Here is a 19,426-nt window from a genome sequence, read left to right on the forward strand (position 1 = left end):
TCCAGAAACACCTGCAGGGGCACAAGGTAGGCACATATGACAAAACGGACACTTGCTGATTTTGATCTGATTTTAGATCAGATGTATCTGATCCATACTCTCTGGAGCAGTGCGCAGATTATAGCGATGTGAATTGGCCCACAGTTTCTGGATTTTTTTTGCCACACATTTCAATTCTTATAGCCTATGAGGTGGTCCAAGTACTGCCTTTAATTCACTCTGCCTTCTTTTCCTTTTAGCCACTTGGAGAAGTTATAAAGTATTGCATCCACCTCTCACTTTGAAAAATGCATCTGAAAACGTCCCCGGAAGCAGTGATATGCCATGACATTCAGTCCCTCTCTGGGTAGTTCTGCAGAGGCTGCCCCCATGTGTTGACAAAGGGAGTCATCTCTCTGCCGCCCCCATATCCCTGGTAGGCTGTCCTTGAAGATAGCTCAGAGGACTGCAGCTGGGGCAGAATCTTGTGCCCCCTAAACTAAAGGCACTTCGAGGCAGAACAATTAATTCAATATTCCCTTAAGGAGCGACCTGCCCAGTATAGATTGCCATGTGCCACATTGAGAGAGAACATGAATCTTGGATATGTGCCTCTGGAGCAAACAATTCCAAATGACACAAAAAAACCGAGCTACATTTAGTTGACATACTTGGCTGTTAAAGTGAAGATGAGCTTTGCAGCATTTCCTTTCAAAGTAACCTCTATCTCAGTGATATAATAATGAAGCTCTGTGTCACTGGGTGCAAAATGGCATTTAATGTGCCAAATGCTATATAGCATATGTTCTCAGACAAGCACCATAGTGTTCTTTAATTTTTATTTTACTAGGAGATTTTGTGTCTGAGTAGAACTGGGATCCAGGTCTCGCCTGAACTCTTTGTGCTCTTTGTGCACTGACTGCTGGACTAAGTGCAAGGATCAAATTAAGGATCAAATTAAAATGTAACATAAAAATCTTAACAAATATTTAATTCATATACCTAATTACACTGTAGCTGGGATAAAAGGTCTCCATAAATCTTGGGCCATCCTATTGAGGATGATTCTATAAAGACACTTTCTGTAGGCTAGGAATGAAGAAGAAGAAGAGGAGTTTGGATTTGATATCCCACCTTTCACTCCCCTTCAGGAGTCTCAAAGCGGCTAACAATCTCCTTTCCCTTCCTCCCCCACAACAAACACTCTGTGAGGTGAATGGGGCTGAGAGACTTCAAAGAAGTGTGACTGGCCCAAGGTCACCCAGCAGCTGCATGTGGAGGAGCGGAAACGCGAACCTGGTTCCCCAGATTACGAGACTACCGCTCTTAACCACTACACCACACTGGCTGGTGTAGATGAGGAACCTGTGAGCTTCCTGCAGCTAGCTGCTTGGGTGTCAGGTGCGGTGTGTGCATCCTGCAGCCAGGGGTGGGGTGAGCTGCCCATGGGGGTGGGGTGCACTGCGTAGAGCCTCTCCGCCGCCCCCCCTCAGCTGTAGGGTGGCTGAGGGAGAGGTGGAGGGCAGACACAAGTCCCACACTGCTGTTTCAGGCAGCGCGGAGCCTGCAGGCACCCAAGCCACCCCGTCACTCCCAGGAGAGATGCGTGGCTCAGGCACGCTGCAGGCACTGTGGTAAGTGCCAGCCCCTGTGGTGTGGTGCCCAGTACCAGCTACCTTTCTGAACTAAAACATTTCGTGAGCCCAAATTTTTATTTTTATTTTTAAAAACTCATATTTTTGTCATTTTGTCACCCCCCTCAGTGATGGCACCCGGGTCGGACTGCATCCTCGTACCCCTTCCTGCGCCACTGCCTTCCTGATGTTTTTTGGACTACAACTCCTATTATTCCTGACCATTGGCCATGCTGGGCAGTGCTGATGGGCATCAGAGTCGATGAACACCTTGAGGGCCACAGGTTTCTCACCACAGCTGTAGACCCTTCTTCATAATAAGTTAATGCCATTTATCAAATCACTAAACACCAGCCCATGATCAAGAATCCATTCTCTGAAACATGTAGTCACTAATAAAAAGTCAGTGTAATAAGGGAACTGCAAATAAGGGGGCAATTTTGCTTGGTAGGTAGCAAGAGACCATGAAGATAAAATTTGTATCAGATTTTGTAGACTAGCTAGATGGTTGGTCGATTGAAAAGATGTTCATCAAGAGATGAACAAGTGAGTTAAATAATAAAATCTGCATTGTATTTTATCCCTTTTGTGCCGACCTTTCTTGTCATTATTTTATATAACTGCTCAGTAGTGTGATAATCAAAATATAATTCAATTCATTGTTTCCTCTGTGTTTGGCAGACCACATTATTTATGACTGTAATAACAGGCAAACGTATGAACTAATGATGCTGTCCTCTATAAAAAATGTCATGATATTGTATGAGAGAGAGAATGTGTAGCTCTGGAGAATTTCTAATGTATTAATGAAAATAATAGCTGTCTAGATGTTTCATGTTCAGCAGGAATTGGCATCCTTGTGGCTAATTTCACCGCATGACTCCTGCCCATCACATAGTGATTTTCCCTGTCAGTGGCTACTATTAATACTGGCTGCAATGTGGAAACGTGGAATAAGATGGGCAGGATTCCCATGGTGACCTTTTGCAATAATGATACAGCAGGGTGGCAGAGAACTTACTCTTCTTCTTTGGGGGCCACTCGTAGCTGAGTAAGATTGTCTTCCATGAACACGGTCTTAACGGTGTGTTGATAGGTGGCTTTGGAGGCCAATTCTGGATCCACATGCCCTTCCACAGTGGTGACATAGGTTTCTGGGTGGGAATTGATCACAGCACGTTTCTCCCATTCGTCCTGAGTTTGAGCATTTTCAAAGTCCATGACACCAGTTGGAGTGCTCGCAGGCCAGTGTTTCCCAATTGTCGGCGTTTATACTACATTTTTAAAGATTTGCCTTGAGAGAGTCTTTAAACCTCTTTTGTTGACCACCAGCATTACGCTTTCCATTTTTCAGTTTGGAATAGAGTAGCTGCTTTGGAAGATGATAATCAGGCATCCAAACAACATGAACAATCCAACGAAGTTGATGTTGAAGAATCATTGCTTCAACACTGGTGATTTTTGCTTCTTCCAGTACACTTGCATTAGTTTGCCTCTCTTCCCAAGTGATATGTAAAATTTTTTGGAGACACGGTTGATGGAATCTTTCGAGCAGTTGGAGATGGTGTTTATAAGTGGTCCATGTTTCACAAGTAAGGTTGGTAGTACAATAGCTTTGTAAACAAGCATTTTGGTTTCCCTGCGAATGTCCCAGTTCTCAAATACTCTGCACTTCAATCGGGAGAAAGCTGCACTCGCAAAACTCAGGCGATGATGGATTTCAGCATCAATGTCGGCTCTTGTGGAAAGATAACTGCCTAGGTAGGAGAAATTATTGACACTTTCCAACATTACACCACTGTGTTGAATTTGTGGCACTGTAGAGGGGTTATTTTGTACTTGTTGGTGCAGCACTTTGTTGTTTTTTTGGATGTTGAGCGATAGGCCAAGCTTTTCATAAGCTTATGCGGAGATATTTAGGATGGTTTGGAGGACATCCTCTGAGTGTGCACACATTAGATTGTCATTAGTATACTGAAGCTCTATGGCGGAATTTATGGTAACCCTAATCGTTGCTTTCAGCCTACTCAGATTAAAGAGCTTTCCATCTGTTCCATATGTGATTGCTACTCCAGTGGGGAGTTTCCCTTTGCCAATGTGTAGGATCATGGCAATGAAGATAATAAAAAGAGTTGGGGCAATAACACAACCCTGTTTAACAACTGATCCCACTGTGAATGGTTCACTTTGAGAGCCATTGTTATCTGCAATTGTTGTTGACATATTATCATGGAGGAGCTGAAGGATGTTGACAACTTTATCTGGGCAGTCAATTTTCAGAAGAGCAGTCCACAGGGCATTACGATTTACAGTGTCAAAGGCCTTAGCCAGGTCAATAAACGCCATATACAGGGGTTGGTTTGGCTCTCTGCATTTTTCTTGAAGCTGTCGAGCAGTGAAAATCATGTCCACTGTCCCCCTAGAAGGTCGAAAACCATTTTGAGATTCAGGAAGGGTAGCCTTGGATATAGTTAGGAGACTGTTTGCTAAGATCCTTGCAAAATTTTTGCTGGCTGCAGCCAGTAAAGAGATGCTTCAATAGTTTCCAAGAATTTACTACAAAGATGCCAGTTCTCATAATGAGTGCAATGTGTAGTCAAGTTCAGATTCATTTGCTCTTTGTTTCTATTAAAGCATCTAGAACTTTACATATTCTTGACACGAGAAGGATAAAAAATAGTCGCCTTTTTACATGTTAAAAAACGCTGTTGGATTGGACCCTTAATTTTATACCAAATCAGACTTTTTTCTTTTTACACTCATAGTACAGCAGCCATAAAAGTATGTGAGAAATGAGATTTTAACGAAATACTCCATCTAAAAACTGAAAACACCAGAAGGCATCTGAGATGTGAGAGCACATTCCAAACCCCTTTTTTATAAGATGTTTTGTGGTAGCAAAATAAATACATAGTGTAATATCCGGAGGCTACGTCTGTTGCTCTGTAAAATAATAGGCTATATAATGGTTTTCAAAGTAGATGCATTTAACATAATAAACTGAACTACAATTTCATGATTAGTTTCAACCATAGAATTCAGAATAGTAATTTGTGCATATGTATGGTGTATAAACGAACAGAATAATTTTGAATTGTATGAACAGAATACAAGACTCATTTTCCCTAGCCTCTCAAACTATGGAAATTAAATAAGTGTTCCATCTCATAGCCTCTTGATTTCTCTACATGTGTCTGTGTAAATATTAATTGGAATGTGGGAAGGTATCAGCTTGGAGCGAGAGGGTCTCCTGTGGTGGCCAGTCATGTGGATTACTGAGCCTCCAATTAGAAAGCAAACCTCGAACATCCTGCGAGTCCATTTTCATGGGTACTTTTGCAAAGCATATTTGGCCTAATTTAACACTACGGCAAATAAGCTAAAGCCAATTTATTTATCAATCCATTATGTGTCTGGAACTGCACAGAAGCAGACACACAGCGAAGTTCTGAAACTTAAAAGGAATGCAAGTAGTATTCTTACGCTCGGAAAATTAGCAGAACGGTTGCCCTACTCCATCATCCATGACCAATGAAATTAGAGAGTCATTGGTCTCAGGGAAGAGTATAATGAGGCGAGTGAGGAAGGAAGGCAAGGTAGCAATTTATTCAAATAAAGCCGTTCTACTAATGCCTTGTGTTTCAGAACCACTAACGCAACATGATGTATATGTTTAATTTCAAAGGCTACACAGAAAGAAGACTCCACCAGAGGGAGGGTGATTTGTTTTCTTTCCAGATGCATCTTTCCAGGGTTAAGCCTGTGCTGCAATATGTGCTTGTTGAAGGGCAAGTCTGAACTACATGTTATATAGACTACATGTGGCAAAGCCCTGAGACAGACTCTTCTCCAAAGGGGTAGCAGCAGTGGGAGGGGGCAGTGGGAAGCAGAGAGATGCTTGACCCTTTCCCAACCCTCCACTCTGTGCTGCGTGTCTCAAGCTAGTCCCCTCACTGCTGGGTTCCACAAGTGAGCCTGGAATCTCGCAAAAACTTAAAAAGCAACAGCTGAGGGAAGGGAACTGCAGCAGGAAATTGGTAGACAGGCATAGGATGAAAGGGCCTGTTTTCTCCCACCATTTCTCTGTTCCAGTTCTCCCACTCTGAAGCTGCCTTTTCTTATAAGGAGGGACAATTGTGTTTGATTACAATTCAGTGGTTCCCAACTGGTGGACAGCGGACCCCAGGTGGTCCACATAACCCACCCAGGGGGTCTGCAACACCATTCGCCTAACAAAAAGGACCATAGAAACTATTAGAATTTTCCGAAGTAGGGGTTCTGTGGGTTGGCTTTTGAAAAAGAAAGGGGTCCACAGTACTTAGCTAATTGGGAACCACTGGCTTATATGCATTCTTGAACCTTAGAACAATGTTCCCTATAGTAATTTTCACCCCAGCAAAAGGGAATAAGGGTCTGAGTATATTTAGAAAAACGTTTTGGCATGAGCTGATCTCAGCACAAGTCAAATACGTCAGTTGCTTTTCCTGTAGTTGAAATGGAGTTTGTCAGGTGTGTATGGCTGCCTATCTCTGCATAGGTTCCCTGTGTCCTCTCCACGGAAGATAATTTGGACAATCAATTAATAAGTCTTATTAGACTATAAAACACCTGGATATAAAAAAACACAGAAACAAGCAATGCTACATTATATGCAGAACCATGTTCTTTACCTCTGGAATGTGTACATTCCAGAGGCAGTTGCAGAGGGACTTTTCTCTAGGTAGATGTGATCTTGAATAACTCTGCTTAACCAGCTACCACATGTTATGTAGAATATTCAGCACCACAATGGACCTAGTCCCGCTATTAGGTTTTGTAAGGCACATATCTACATTCAAATTATACAACGAGATGCATGTAGAAGCAGGCAATTCCTGAAGGAACCAGCCTATGAATGCTTCCTCCTAAGCATATGAATAAGCACTCTGCCCACTGATGGCCTGCTGTGGAATCAAGGGGAGATGGGATATAATTTCCTCCCCTCCCTGCTCTCCCCCTTTCACAAAATGCTTAACTTTTCATTAAAGGAGAAAAATCAATTCTAAATATCAAAACCCAGCAGGCAAGCCATCTAAGAGAGCAGCCTCTATCTCTCTGGCTTTGCTCATTCTCCTGCCTAATTAAACAAATGCTCCTGCAGGCTTGGACGTCAGTTGCAACAATGTATTACCTTTAATGCTCTTAGGCACTTGCGCTGCCAAAGGGAACACAGCGGCTCACATGGAGCCCAGATTAGTTCATGTGCTCACACTGCCAGAATTTTAACTTCCTGTCATCTGGAATATTTGACTTTATTGAAATATTTCACCCTCCCCCACAGGATGAACCAGATTTCCCAGCAACCCAAAAGCAGTTACTTTGTCCAAATTACCCAAGTTTAAGGTGCCATGGGTATATAACAAACATGTCTGATTGCAAAATATATCCCGTCAGAATGTATGGTGCTTTACTTGACATACCTCTCAAAGATTCTCACTGAACTGTGATCTCCTTTTCCGCTTGTTATATAACTTACAGTGTTGTAGAGGTGTGTGCGTGTGTTTTAAAGTTCCCAGTAGCTTATCATGACAGCCCTATAGCTACACTCTAAGAGGAGTCCAAAGATGCAAGCAGCTGTATCGACACCTCCCCTTCCCCCTGCCCCCCCGAAACACACACCACGAATAGAAGCGGCACATAGCAGAACGACCAGTTTATCAGGTTATTCTATGCATAGTTGACTAGGGTTGTATGACTGCAGTGCTATCCATATTTCTTGGGAATAAGGTCCTTTGAACTTGTTGCTACGTTTTTCTGATTGCATAGGTGCAACTTTTAAAACACACTGAGCCTTAACAAAAGGTTTCTTGCCAATTAAAATGCAACCTCTTTAGTTTCTCATTGGCAATGCAAAACCAAAACAAAACAGGGGAAAAAACCTTGCAAAAAAGTTACAGTTTAAACAGCTAATCTGAGATTGGAATGCAATCAAAGAAAAGAAAAGATGTATCCAACCCCTGCTCATTCCCCTTATTCTCTATGCCCATCTATTGCAAAGAATGGAAAAATATGAGTGCCTCATTGACTAGCCGGAGCAATAAAAGTCCATCAATTACCCTGGTGTGTCAACAGATCACATCATCATTCCTGCTTTCTCAAGAGCTGCTTCCCTACATTCACTGCACCACAAATAACCTCTCCTTATGAAAAACCTGTCCTCTGTTATATGCGCCGTGACAGCAATGTCTTGGTATGATAAAAGTTAGCAAGGAATGTCGTGTTACATTCTTTTCTTGAGAGCGGCTAGAGCCACTAAGATTTTGTGACAAATACTTTGTTTAAAGTAGGCAGCCAAGCCTAATGGCTAATGATAGACCAGGGCAGAACACTAGAAAAACTCTCAGGAAGTAATTTAGCTGCTCTTTAAAAAGAGTATACAGAAAGAAATGCGCATGGCATGACCTTGGAGGCAAATGTGTCTGTCTTTGGTGATCACTAATGCCATGTTCTCTCTGAGCAGCTTCTTATATTGATGTGGCAGCAGTCAAATATTACATTTTGCAATCGATTCAGCTAGCCACCACAAGAGGACTCTTGTTTAAACAGAAGGGCACAAAGTCAAAGCTACAATCCTGTGCACGCTGGCTTGGGAGCAGGCTCTGTTGACCCCATTTCTTGTGAGTAAATGTGCGCAGGATTGCACTGTAAATACATCTAAGTTTAGGATTCACTGACATGCTAGTACAATCTGCACCTGGTCCTATGGTGAATGTTCTATCTCCATGTTCTAGTTCAATATCATATCAACTACACATTAATTTTGCAGCAATATTACTTGTGTCACCTGCAGGCATTGTGAGGCACATCGTGGCCTCTGCTGTCTTGTCCACTTGAAATAGCAGCATGAGAGCATTTTCTAGGGCGCAAGCTCATGAATAAGGACCTTAGACTCTCATTTCAAGAATCAGGCTGGAGCCTTTATCCAGGGGAAATTTACATGTGAAAAATGGCATTCCAGCCTACTCTCTCCAATTCTTATAACTCCTTCCCCTTAATTATTCCTGTACTGTTTTGTCTGTGTCACAGAAGGTGCAGCACTAGAACAAAGAGCATCACAGGAAGAATAAAGGGGAAATTCCAAATTAGATTCAGCATGGGACAACAGCGTAAACCAATCCGAAGGCAGCAATCCCTTGATCCCAAGCACATTTTTGGGAAGCAAGGTTCCTAAAATAGCTTTTAAGCAAATGCACACAGGATTTGGTCATTTGGTCGCAACCTGCAAGCAGTTTTGCAAGTGAACGTGTGGCTGGGGTTAGGGCAATGGTGAAATTGGGGCTGCGTGAGCACACGGGTGGAGCCAATCTGGCACTTACACTGATGTGTCCATGTAGACCTGACCTTACCAGCACTCTGTGCCACTCCAGTGCCATTCAGGGAAGCTGCAGAGACACCAGTGTTAGAACAGCAGCTCTGCAGCTCCACCCCACCCCACCCCACCCCACCCCACCGGCAGTTACTAGATTGGACAGATCAAATGCTCATCACAGCAGCATCAAATAACATGCCACGTTACAGCTGAAATGATCCTACTAGGCCCCATAGATAGTTTGGGTGGATATTCAATATTGTCAGAAATGCTATAGAGTTAAAAAGAAAATCAAATATGCATTATAGGCTTTGAATTGCTTTTCTCTAGATGAAAGTTGTATCACTTTAGTCTTTCTAGAATATCAGTGCTATTGAAGTCCCAAAACGTCATATTAAACATGTTGCCCCTGAATTATTTTTTCTTGTCTTTTTTATTTTTTAAAAAAGCCCAGAAGTAATTAGAACTAGAATCATTCCTTTTAAGTGTGACATGGAAGATTATGTAAAAATACCGGTAGATCCAGTTTTTCCTCTCCTGCCCTGGCTCCCCCCAGAAAGTGATGAACTGGAACTCCCAATTTCAGTTTCCCACAAGACTTTTATTTTTAGATCAGATTGGTACACAAGGCAAGTCAGGGGTCACAGGAATCAGTGGGTGCATGAGAGGCAAAAGCCGTTGGTAAGTACGAGCCAGGATGATGAACCAATCTTTCTTTTGAAGAACAGGGCAGGCACCACATTTAGCATGGCAAATGGCTGGAGTCCCTGGACTGGCAAGTTAATGGGTGTTCCTTTAGTGATTTGGCTAGGTGAGATCTGTCAGCTCTGGCACTGGTGTCTACTTCTAGGCAATGGAAGGATGCATCACAGTAAGGGCTTTATTTGAAACATTTAGGGCTTGTCCACGCTGAGCTTTATGGTGGATTCTCTGCTACTCATGTGTTTATGCTTTTTGTTGTGTCCACATATTAGCTACCTCATCAAAATGCCAGTCCAAACCCCCCACCCCCCATTTAATCCAGAAGTTCATGTTCTAATCCAATAAGGAAAATAAACCCAATTTCAAATTGCAGGCAGTGCAAGTGTGGGCACAGTGTCACACAATGTTTTGGTGGGTGGTTCTTCACTGTCACTTGGTGACAACACAGAGGTGGGCCTTCTCAGTTATAGCACCCAGACACTGGAATGTCCTCCCTCGGGTAATTCAGGAGATGGAAACAGTAATTACACCTCTTTAAAACTTCTATGTTTACCTAAGCTATTCTGGATGCTAACTCTTCCTTTTTGTCTGTTTTATTTGTGATAATAATTTCTTATTCATTTTTATCAAATATTTAGGAAAGTTTTTTAAATGCAGTCCTCCCCCCCAAAAAAGTTTAGGGTTACTCTCATTCTCCTACTCATAATGAAATACTGCCCCTCAATGAGGCCAAACTTAGATTCACAAAATGTTGGTATGCATACCCCTGCATCCCCCCAGAAAAAAGTACTGATTAAATGTTATTCTATTTCTTATTATTTTAATGTAAACTGCTCAGATTTTAAAATATTTTAAGTGGTATGTGTGTGTGTGTGTGTGTGTGTGTGTGTGTATATATATATATAGTGATGTTCTCGATCAGTGTTCTCTATGGCCACATACCCTCCTGTTTGCTCCTTGCCTGAGCACAACCCGGACATTTTGTTTTTGGTGGTCCAAATGATGACGGTGTGTCAGTTTCCACTAAAACCTATAACCAGCACAAGAAGTCTTAGGAACACACCAAACACAAATGCATGCATCTCTCCCCCTTTGTTTCCAGATACCTTTACACAGAAAATAAATAGTTCACGCATTTTATCGCCTCTGCCAAAGATTAGCTTTCTGGATTTTATAAGGAAGATAAATTAAACCTTGAAACAATTGGAAAGTGGCTACTGCCCACGAACAATGATTTTGAAGCGGGAACTGCCCACACTTCTGTCTATTCTCTTTATCTAGCCAGTCAATACTTCACATCCAAAGAACAATCTACATGACAGATTACAAATTCTAATGACCCCAAATAGGCAAGAACTCAAAATTGATTCCTAATTATGAGAGTTCAATAAAGGTCACCCTTCTAATAACTTTCTCTGGGCTTGTAGTGGGGAAAAGACATCGGGATGGCAGTGCTTCTTTCGTTTCCACACCGTGGATGCCTGCTGTATGAGTGCTTCTTGAGCCATGAATTAACTGGAGAGGCTGGTGAAATTTGCAAACAAATTTTGTCACTCTTACTTGGTTCGTAACTGGGGGAATGAGTGGCGCACGCACATTTTATCTGGGGTGAGTGTGGGAAGCTGCCATCTGATGCCTGGTGGGTGAGATGGCTGCTTCTGCCAATGCTGCTGGAGTTGCGGGCATCTCTTCCTCCAGGTTCCACCAGGCAGTCACAAGCTGGGCTGCCAGGATTCATGACACACAGGATTGTTGCACAGATGTTTAGGCAAGGTGCCACTGCCAGCTCACCAGCCCCGGCACTACAGCTCCCAAGTGGCATTGCAAGAATCCATAGGCACCAAAACATCTCAGCTGGTTTTAGAACTCCTTTGCTTTAAAGAAAAGCAATCTTCTCTACCTCCTGTTGATCATTCATGGAGGATGCTCATTGGTTTGAGGGGGGGAGGCATCACACATCACATCCAGATTCGTGCTGGTGATATTTTTATTTTCTTTTGACTCTTTCCTGGGAAGTGACACTGTGGGGACATACTGATATGTCTCCTTTACCAAACGGACAGAGCCTAATATAGCACGTTGCCTAACAGCTGATTCTGGGAATGGAAATGCTGTGATTTTTCTCAGTGGTGTCTTGCAATTCGGCGTGACTGTTTTTAAAGTCCTGGGTCCCAGATGGGTTCATGGCACAGTTAAATACTCAAACATTTTCTTATCAGAAAAAAGCCTGACCTTAAATCCCTCAGTTCTCTCTCTCTCTCTCTCTCTCTCTCTCTCTCTCTCTCTCTCCCCATCTACTGCTATTGCTGTAAAACCTTTGCTTTCAGCCAATTTACCCCTCTGGAACAGCTCCTGATCAAATAATTGATGATGATTTCCCTGATCAAGTATTTGTTCAACTGGCAGACCTCATAATTCCCACTTCCACAACCTGACACAAGGGCTGGTAGTTCTCTGCCTCGAGAAAGCTTAAATTCTGTGCCAAGATGATGCCAACATGTCACATTATGCAAACTGCTGCTATTTTTATGCAGATGCAGTGCTTTTCCTCTTATTGTGTACATTTGGATTTCGGCTCTGTCTATCTCTTTGGAAACAGCCAAATTTAAGGGTTTCTTCAAAAGTGTCTTACTGAAAAGTGTGTGTGTGTGTGTGTGTGTGTGTGTGTGGTAACCTCATTTTGTGATCTTCCCTCTGAGCAGAACATTACTTTCTACAAGGAAGTATAGGAATATTTTTTAATGTTTGAAACAACAAGAGACTATATAAAAAAACGGGACATTTTGAATATATGTTACCTGTTGCACCTGGACATAAGAAAAGTCTAGACAAAAAAATCTGTGTCATTGTTATTTGCATCCTTTCCTTTGGATGAGAGTGAGAAAGGGAGACTCATGGTACCTTTATCTCTCCCACTAATCTCCATTGCTTCTCCTACAGTGACTATTGCTGACCTGAAATACCCACAAAGGAGGCAGCCTCACAGTTTCTCCCTCACTCTTTTCGCTCAGTTGTACAGCACATGCTTTTTGTGCATAAGGTCTGTGGTTCAACTGCTGACATCTCCAGACAGGACTAGGAAAGGCCTTTGTCTGAGACCCTGCAGAATCATAGAAACATAGAATTGTAGTGTTGGAAGGGCCCACAAGGGTCATCTAATCCAACCGCCTACAATGGAGGAACATGTGTCTGCAACCTTGGTGTTATCAGCACCATGCTCTAACCAACTGAGCTGAGAGGTGCTGCCAGTCCAATCCAGAGAATACTGGACTCAAGAGATTGACAGTCTGATTTGGTATAAGGCCATTTCCTTCTCATGTTTCTAAGGCTGTGTACGCACCATACATTTAAAGCCCATCTCCCCCCAGCACACAAAGTCTTTGGAATGGTGCGCACACACTACATTATCTATTTTAAAACACAATTATTGGGGTTTTCTTTTAATCCCCAGGCAGTGCTAGGCATTCCCTGCTAGTGCACACTAAAAAGGATGCTGGGGTGGTGGTGGTGCTGTGTTGAATTCAGTCTAAGTCAGGTCCCTTTGAAATCATTGGGGCATCTTAGCCGTGAATTAGTCATGAGACTTAGGTGCAGCTAGCAGCCAGTGTGGCGGGACGCGGGTGGCGCTGTGGGTAAAACCTCAGTGCCTAGGACTTGCCAATCGCATGGTCGGCGGTTCGAATCCCCGCGGCGGGGTGAGCTCCCGTTGTTCGGCCCCAGCTCCTGCCCACCTAGCAGTTTGAAAGCACCCCTAAGTGCAAGTAGATAAATAGGTACCGCTTTATAGCGGGAAGGTAAACGGCGTTTCCGTGTGCTGCGCTGGTGCTGGCTCGCCAGAGCAGCTTCGTCACGCTGGCCACGTGACCCGGAAGTGTCTGCAGACAGCGCTGGCTCCCGGCCTCTTAAGTGAGATGGGCGCACAACCCTAGAGTCGGACACGACTGGCCCGTACGGGCAGGGGTACCTTTACCTTTACCTAGCAGCCAGTGTGGCGTAGTGGTTAGAGTGTCAGACTAGGAGAGACGCGAGTTCAAATCCCCACTTAGCCATGAAACTCACTGGGTGACCTTGGGCCAGGCACTGCCTCTCAGCCTGACCTTCCTCACAGGGTTGTCGTGAGGATAAGATGGACAGGAAGAGAAATATGTATGCTACTTCGAGCTTCTTGGACAAAAAAAGGGGGGTATAAATGTAATAAACGAATGCTCAGGAATAAGCTCCACTGTGTTCATGAAGAGATTTCCTAGTAAGTTGGTTTAGGATGGCAACCCATTGTTCATAGAATGCTGGAAACAAAAATTCCAGGATGAGGGGGGCGGGGCGGAGGCCGTGCTTGCATTTCGAACTTAAGCTGTGATTTACATGGATAATTCTGCTCCCCAGGCCATTCCATTGTTTCTTTACCCACTTGAGAAGTTTTTAGCTGTTAGCGTTGCTTCCAGCTATAAACCAGCTCATGCAGAATAAACCGCTGGCAGCTGCAATGCTCTCTTAGGCAAAGCTGCCTTTCCTCTGCTGCTGTTCTTCATTCAAGAAGGAAGAAATGGCTTATAAATAAATGATATATACTTCTTTCCTTGCTCCATCCTCCAGAACAAGTCTGTTACTTGGTGCTTCTTTTGACTCATAAATGCTAGTTTTCCACCCCCCCCCCCACAGCAGACTGCTGTTTTCAGTTTTCTAACATCTCTTGCTATATATAGCTAATTTGTCTAACTGAGAAGGGGGCAAAGAAACCCTTTACTTTCTGTAGGGAATACCAGCAAAGCAGCATATATCTCCATGGAAACATGTTTCTCAATCCATCAACCTCCTGCAGTACCTAAGACATAATCTGCAAGGTGGAGACTACTGTTTAAAATTAACATGGCACATGCCATTTCAGGATTTAATGTCAGTTTTACAGGGCTATTAATTAGGCTGCCTTTCCCAGATCATTAAGAAATTCTGTGTTGTTTTTTAAAAAATAAATTTCTCCATAGAAGGAATGTTCTCCCGATTCCCTCATTAAAATGCATCGTTTGACTTTTTGCCTGCAAACATGTCATAAATGGGGGTTTCTATAGTAACACGGGATACTGGCTTAATTTAAAACTGTAATCTTTACACAAGGTTTTTAGCCACCAAAATGTGATTTTTTTTATATATATATATATAAAGATTTGACCACATTGCAAAACTTTGCCCCATTAGAATGACATTCTGACCTTCCAAAAAAAAAAACCAATAAATAATACAGTAATTCAAGGGGGCAGGGAGGGGGGGAGAATTAAACTGTGCTTAATTGAGACTTGTGCTTCCATCACATCAGCTATTTTAATAGCTGATTCCTTTGAATTTGAAACTTGGGTTGCATAAATTCTGCATATATCACTTGCTGGCAAAGTCATTATTCTGCTTGAATTATCAAACCAATAATTTAAATTATCACACTTATTTGGGCTTTTTGGGAGGAAGGGTGAGATTTAAATTGTTGTTGTTGTTGTTGCTGTTATTATTTCATAACCTGAAAACAGTAAATTTAAATCTTGAAATCTGTCAAGATTTCAATGATCTGCTGTTGCCAGTTTGGATTATGAAAAGTTAAAGAGATTTTTAAAATATCTTAAATATATCAATATCTGTCTATCTATATATCCAAGCAAACAACAACAACAACAACAGCCAGACAGAGATAATTAGGCGATGAATCACATCTAGTTTTGTGTTGGCCCAGCTAGCATGGCCAATGGTCAGGAATTATGGCAGTTGTACCAATAACACCTGGAGGCACAATGTTGTCCATATTGGTATCTGTTTGTGATAAAATTCAAGATAAGACTCCTGATATTTTAATTTGATTTCCATCAACTCTTATATTTGATTCTATGTATAAAGTCGGGGTTGTATCCAACGCTGCCATTCTGCTGACACAACACCTTCCCACTTTTGCAAAGCGTGTTCTCCCTCATGGAGAGCACGTGCTGCGGTGGGGGCTGACAAGACACCTCACTGTTGCTGGGCAAAAGAGTTCGGCCATCTTTAAGCAGGGGCGGGCTGTTACTGGGGAGATTTATATGTTGCCATTTAGTGATTGACAGCCCTGTTTGTTAAATACACTGCACACAGTGACGAGCTTCCTCTTTCACTGCGTGCTTCGGATCACTCGCCCTCCCTCCCTAATGTTAGGCTGTTTGCTTGACCTTGCTATGCCTGTCATGGGGTCATCTGCTTTGGGGCAGGGGCCTGGTAGGAATTTTGTCCATTTGGCTGATTGGCTGGTGCCATTTGGTTTTTGCCTACTGCGTAGCAAATTGTCGCAACTTGTAAGGTTGCGGTTAGGCATTGGTTTGGGAATTGGTTGGTGGAGGGGTATGGATTTGGCTGTGTCTGCCCCTCCAAAATGCTGCTGCTGCAAGAGTTTTCCGTTAAAGGAACCCAGGGGCTTGCCATGCTTTTGTCCAAACCCCCTGGCAAGGGGCTAGGGCCACGCAAGAGCCCCTGGGAGCATTCTGGGGAGAGGTGAGGCATGGTTCCCAGTCCCGTCTCTCTACCCAGGTGACTTACCTTTGCTGACTTCGCAGGGGGTGCAAATGTCAGAGCTGTCCCCTGCAGGGTCAGTTAGTCGCTATCAATGCCTAAGCAACTACTCACGTTGCTGTATTTTTAATAAAGTTGTGGCCAACATTATGCCAAAAACCTTAAACAAAAATCAAGTGTCGTTGTGTTCTTATTTGGGGTGTCTTGGGGACCTCAACACGCAACAGATTTTCCTTCTTCTCTGCTCTCTCCTGTGTCCCCTCAAGATGTATTTCAGAGAGTTAGGGGACTGTAGAAGATTTTGGGGGGATGTGGGCAGAGGAGAGGAAGGGGAAATTGCATCATGGGAGTAGAACACCATTTGAGCAGCATTGGATCCAACCCTTGATTTTTCTCAATTAGTCATGGGCATTATCTAGGCATGAGTTACGTTAGAAAATGTGAATGACTTCATACTCCGTCCCTTTCAGTGAGAAGTTCTCCTCTGGTCACATGACATGAAAATGTTATGCGGATAGAATTCAAATATACACATTGGGTTCGATCTAGACTTAATCATGCTTAGACCATTGCAATAAATGAATCTAAGCACGACTAGCTCTGCATCCAACTCATCAGCTGCCATTTTAATGATCTTGATATGCTTTCAATATCACTCTTAGCACTGAAACATGCCAACCAGCCAAATATACTCCTAACTTGAACTGGCATGACAGAAGCAACATAGCAAGGTAGAATCTTGTGATGGGGAAAAGTGTTATTCCAATTCAGGTTATTAAAGTGAATATAGTTTATCATTTTTATAAAATCTGTAATAAATTGCAGTGATGCTTGTTTTTTCTTGACAGAAGTATTAAATCATGCAGACAAGTTTTCTATATGTATTTAAAGTGCAGTGGGGAAACTGCTCTTTAGTCACCAGTTCTTATGAGGAAAATTTTTGCTGCTATCGATTCACGAATATCTTTCAGCTCATATTATCTCCGAGTCAGAGCTTGCATAATGATTATACTTCTGCACTAATCCACAGTGAGCAGCTGTTCTGCATATCAAAAAGGCTTCTTTCAAAATCATTCCTCCCTGAAACTTTCACCAAGGTACCATATAATTTGTCTTGCTTCATTTATTTTCTGTGACCAAAATCCAATATTTTCGATGTCCCTGTAAAAGTAATAAAGTCGGCAAAATTGTAATACATTCAGAATATTGCATGAAAGTTTGTTGTGGCACCACATAGACTTAGCTTGTCAGATTTGGTTGCATGGTGACATTGCAAAGTCAATTCAGAATAAAGGAACAGCTTTGCTTCACTCTGAATGGTGATTGTTGGGAAGGGCTGCCATGCTGTGACTACTTTCCTCCCCACTCTTTACAGCCTTTCGGTGGGGGGAATCTTCAAAAGGGGGAGGGTGCTTTTTGCAAGGAGTAAAAATGATTGTTAAAAATCACTCTGTGTTCTAGCTCAGTTCCAAAGAGAAGTTAACAGCTTGAACATAACATGCTGAAAGCAAGAGCTCAACGTGTTCAGGCAAAAGCTAATGTTTCAACTGAATTACCTTCTAAATGCCACAATTTAGAGAGTGATTCTGAGACTGTGTGCATCAGTGGAGCTGCATTAACTTCTGTGCAGCTTCAATGGCTTAAGTGGTTTTAGGACTGCTCTTGCCTTGCAAAGAAAAACAAAAAACCTTTGTTAAGTCCTGTCTTTGGGATCTGTTTTCCTCATTTTGCCTGTGTTGCTATCTTTGAAGCAGCACCTTGCTGATATGAATGATATGAATGCTTGTCTAGCTTCAGTCATTCCGTAGTTCTCTCACACATCCCGTCATTGCAAATTGGCTTTAACTTAATTCAAAACACTCCTCATTTGAGATTTTGCTCTTCTTGTTTCATACAATAGAGACGCACAGCTCTGTAAGTTCTATCAGTCATCCTGAAATTTTCAGGATGGAATGAAGACAAAGAAGTTCTCACTAAGGCATCCAGCAACTGTGAAACATCTTTTTTTTTTTTTGCCTGTGAGGCTAACAGTTCTGTGTTTCACTGCAGTGTGGTGAAAAGGGTTGGAAGAATCTGTCAATTTCAGCTCTGTTTCTCAGTTCTCTACATTTTGCATCAATTTGCGAAAATCCTCTTGAAAATAATCAGCATCCTTTCGTGTGAATTTCTCAAACACATTTTAATATGCTGTTTTAACTAAAGTACACATTTCTGCAAGCACCCTCCCCTAATATAATGCATTTTTGTGTTATTAACACCAATATAATCACGTTTATGCACCCCTCCCCCTAATTATGCATTTTTGCAAATACTGTTTGGTTGGAGAACTGAACAACAAAATTCAGGTAAGTGTGAATTTTGAAAGTTAGATGTGTTTCAGTTCACATATTGCTTCAGCAAGTGTGAATTTGATAGGTTTGTCTTCAAATAAGACTTGAATTGAATTTCTCCCCCATCCTTAGAATGACACATGTGTTAAAGTAATAAAAAAATAATATAAACCAAAGTCATTTATAGTGAATTTGAACCAGGTCCCAGAAAAAAGAAGTCGTCCCAGAACATGTATTGTGACTGTTTTGCTCTGGTATTGCAGATTCGTTACAGTGGATTGTGGTGTCTCAATTGCACACTAGACTACCACTTGAAGAGCAGGACTCCCCCTGAAATCCCTGTGCATCCCCTCCTGAGAAGACTGCTTGGTGAGGAGAGGAAGGGGAATCCCATCATATTTGATTGCACAATGTTGCATCCCCAGTACAGATACTGGTAGGTATTCTGTGAATGTGTCAGAGTGACTTCAGTGCTAACTATTTTGTAGCTACAGCCAGTCTGCCTCCATTTTGGATGAGGAGATGTGACTCCCACAGATCTTTAAACTCCAGAACTTTTTATCGTTTTAGAATTTAGTCACAGCACACATATAACTCAGAGCAGGACGCCAGCCTTTGTGAGGGGGGCTTGATTCATTTAATGGAAGTGAGAGTGAATTAGAACCTGGATGAAGACTGCCTTCAGGAAGGAATCTTTTCTAAATAATAATAATAATAGGCAGAAAAAGCCAAGAAGTTGAACTTCCTATTTGTACTCACTCATTGACTCTGTCAATTTGGCCATCTCTCTGTATCTCTCTCCCTCTCTCTCGAGCTTCTCCTAGAGAAAGAAACAAAATAATAAAAAATAATATATGCATACCGGAAGCTGCCGTATACTGAGTCAGACCCTTGGTCCATCTATCTCAGTATCA

At 42.4% G+C, this 19,426-nt stretch overlaps 1 protein-coding gene across 2 annotated transcripts in view; it reads right to left on the reverse strand.

Annotated features, from left to right (window-relative positions):
* KCNJ6 (potassium inwardly rectifying channel subfamily J member 6) overlaps window positions 1-19,426 on the reverse strand; it is a 103,306-nt gene that overhangs the window by 43,379 nt on the left and 40,501 nt on the right. Inside the window, exon 2 of one of the 2 annotated variants that reach the window (XM_083438717.1) lies at window positions 19,272-19,332. The exons of the other annotated variant lie outside the window; for it this stretch is intronic. Within the exon in view, the coding sequence (XP_083294843.1) occupies window positions 19,272-19,296 (25 nt within the window). The 5' untranslated portion in view covers window positions 19,297-19,332. The remainder of the gene's footprint in view (window positions 1-19,271; window positions 19,333-19,426) is intronic. 2 annotated transcript variants of the gene reach the window in all.

The sequence above is a fragment of the Podarcis tiliguerta genome (assembly GCF_965153285.1).
Source record: "Podarcis tiliguerta genome assembly, chromosome: 4".
NCBI lineage: Eukaryota > Metazoa > Chordata > Lepidosauria > Squamata > Lacertidae > Podarcis > Podarcis tiliguerta.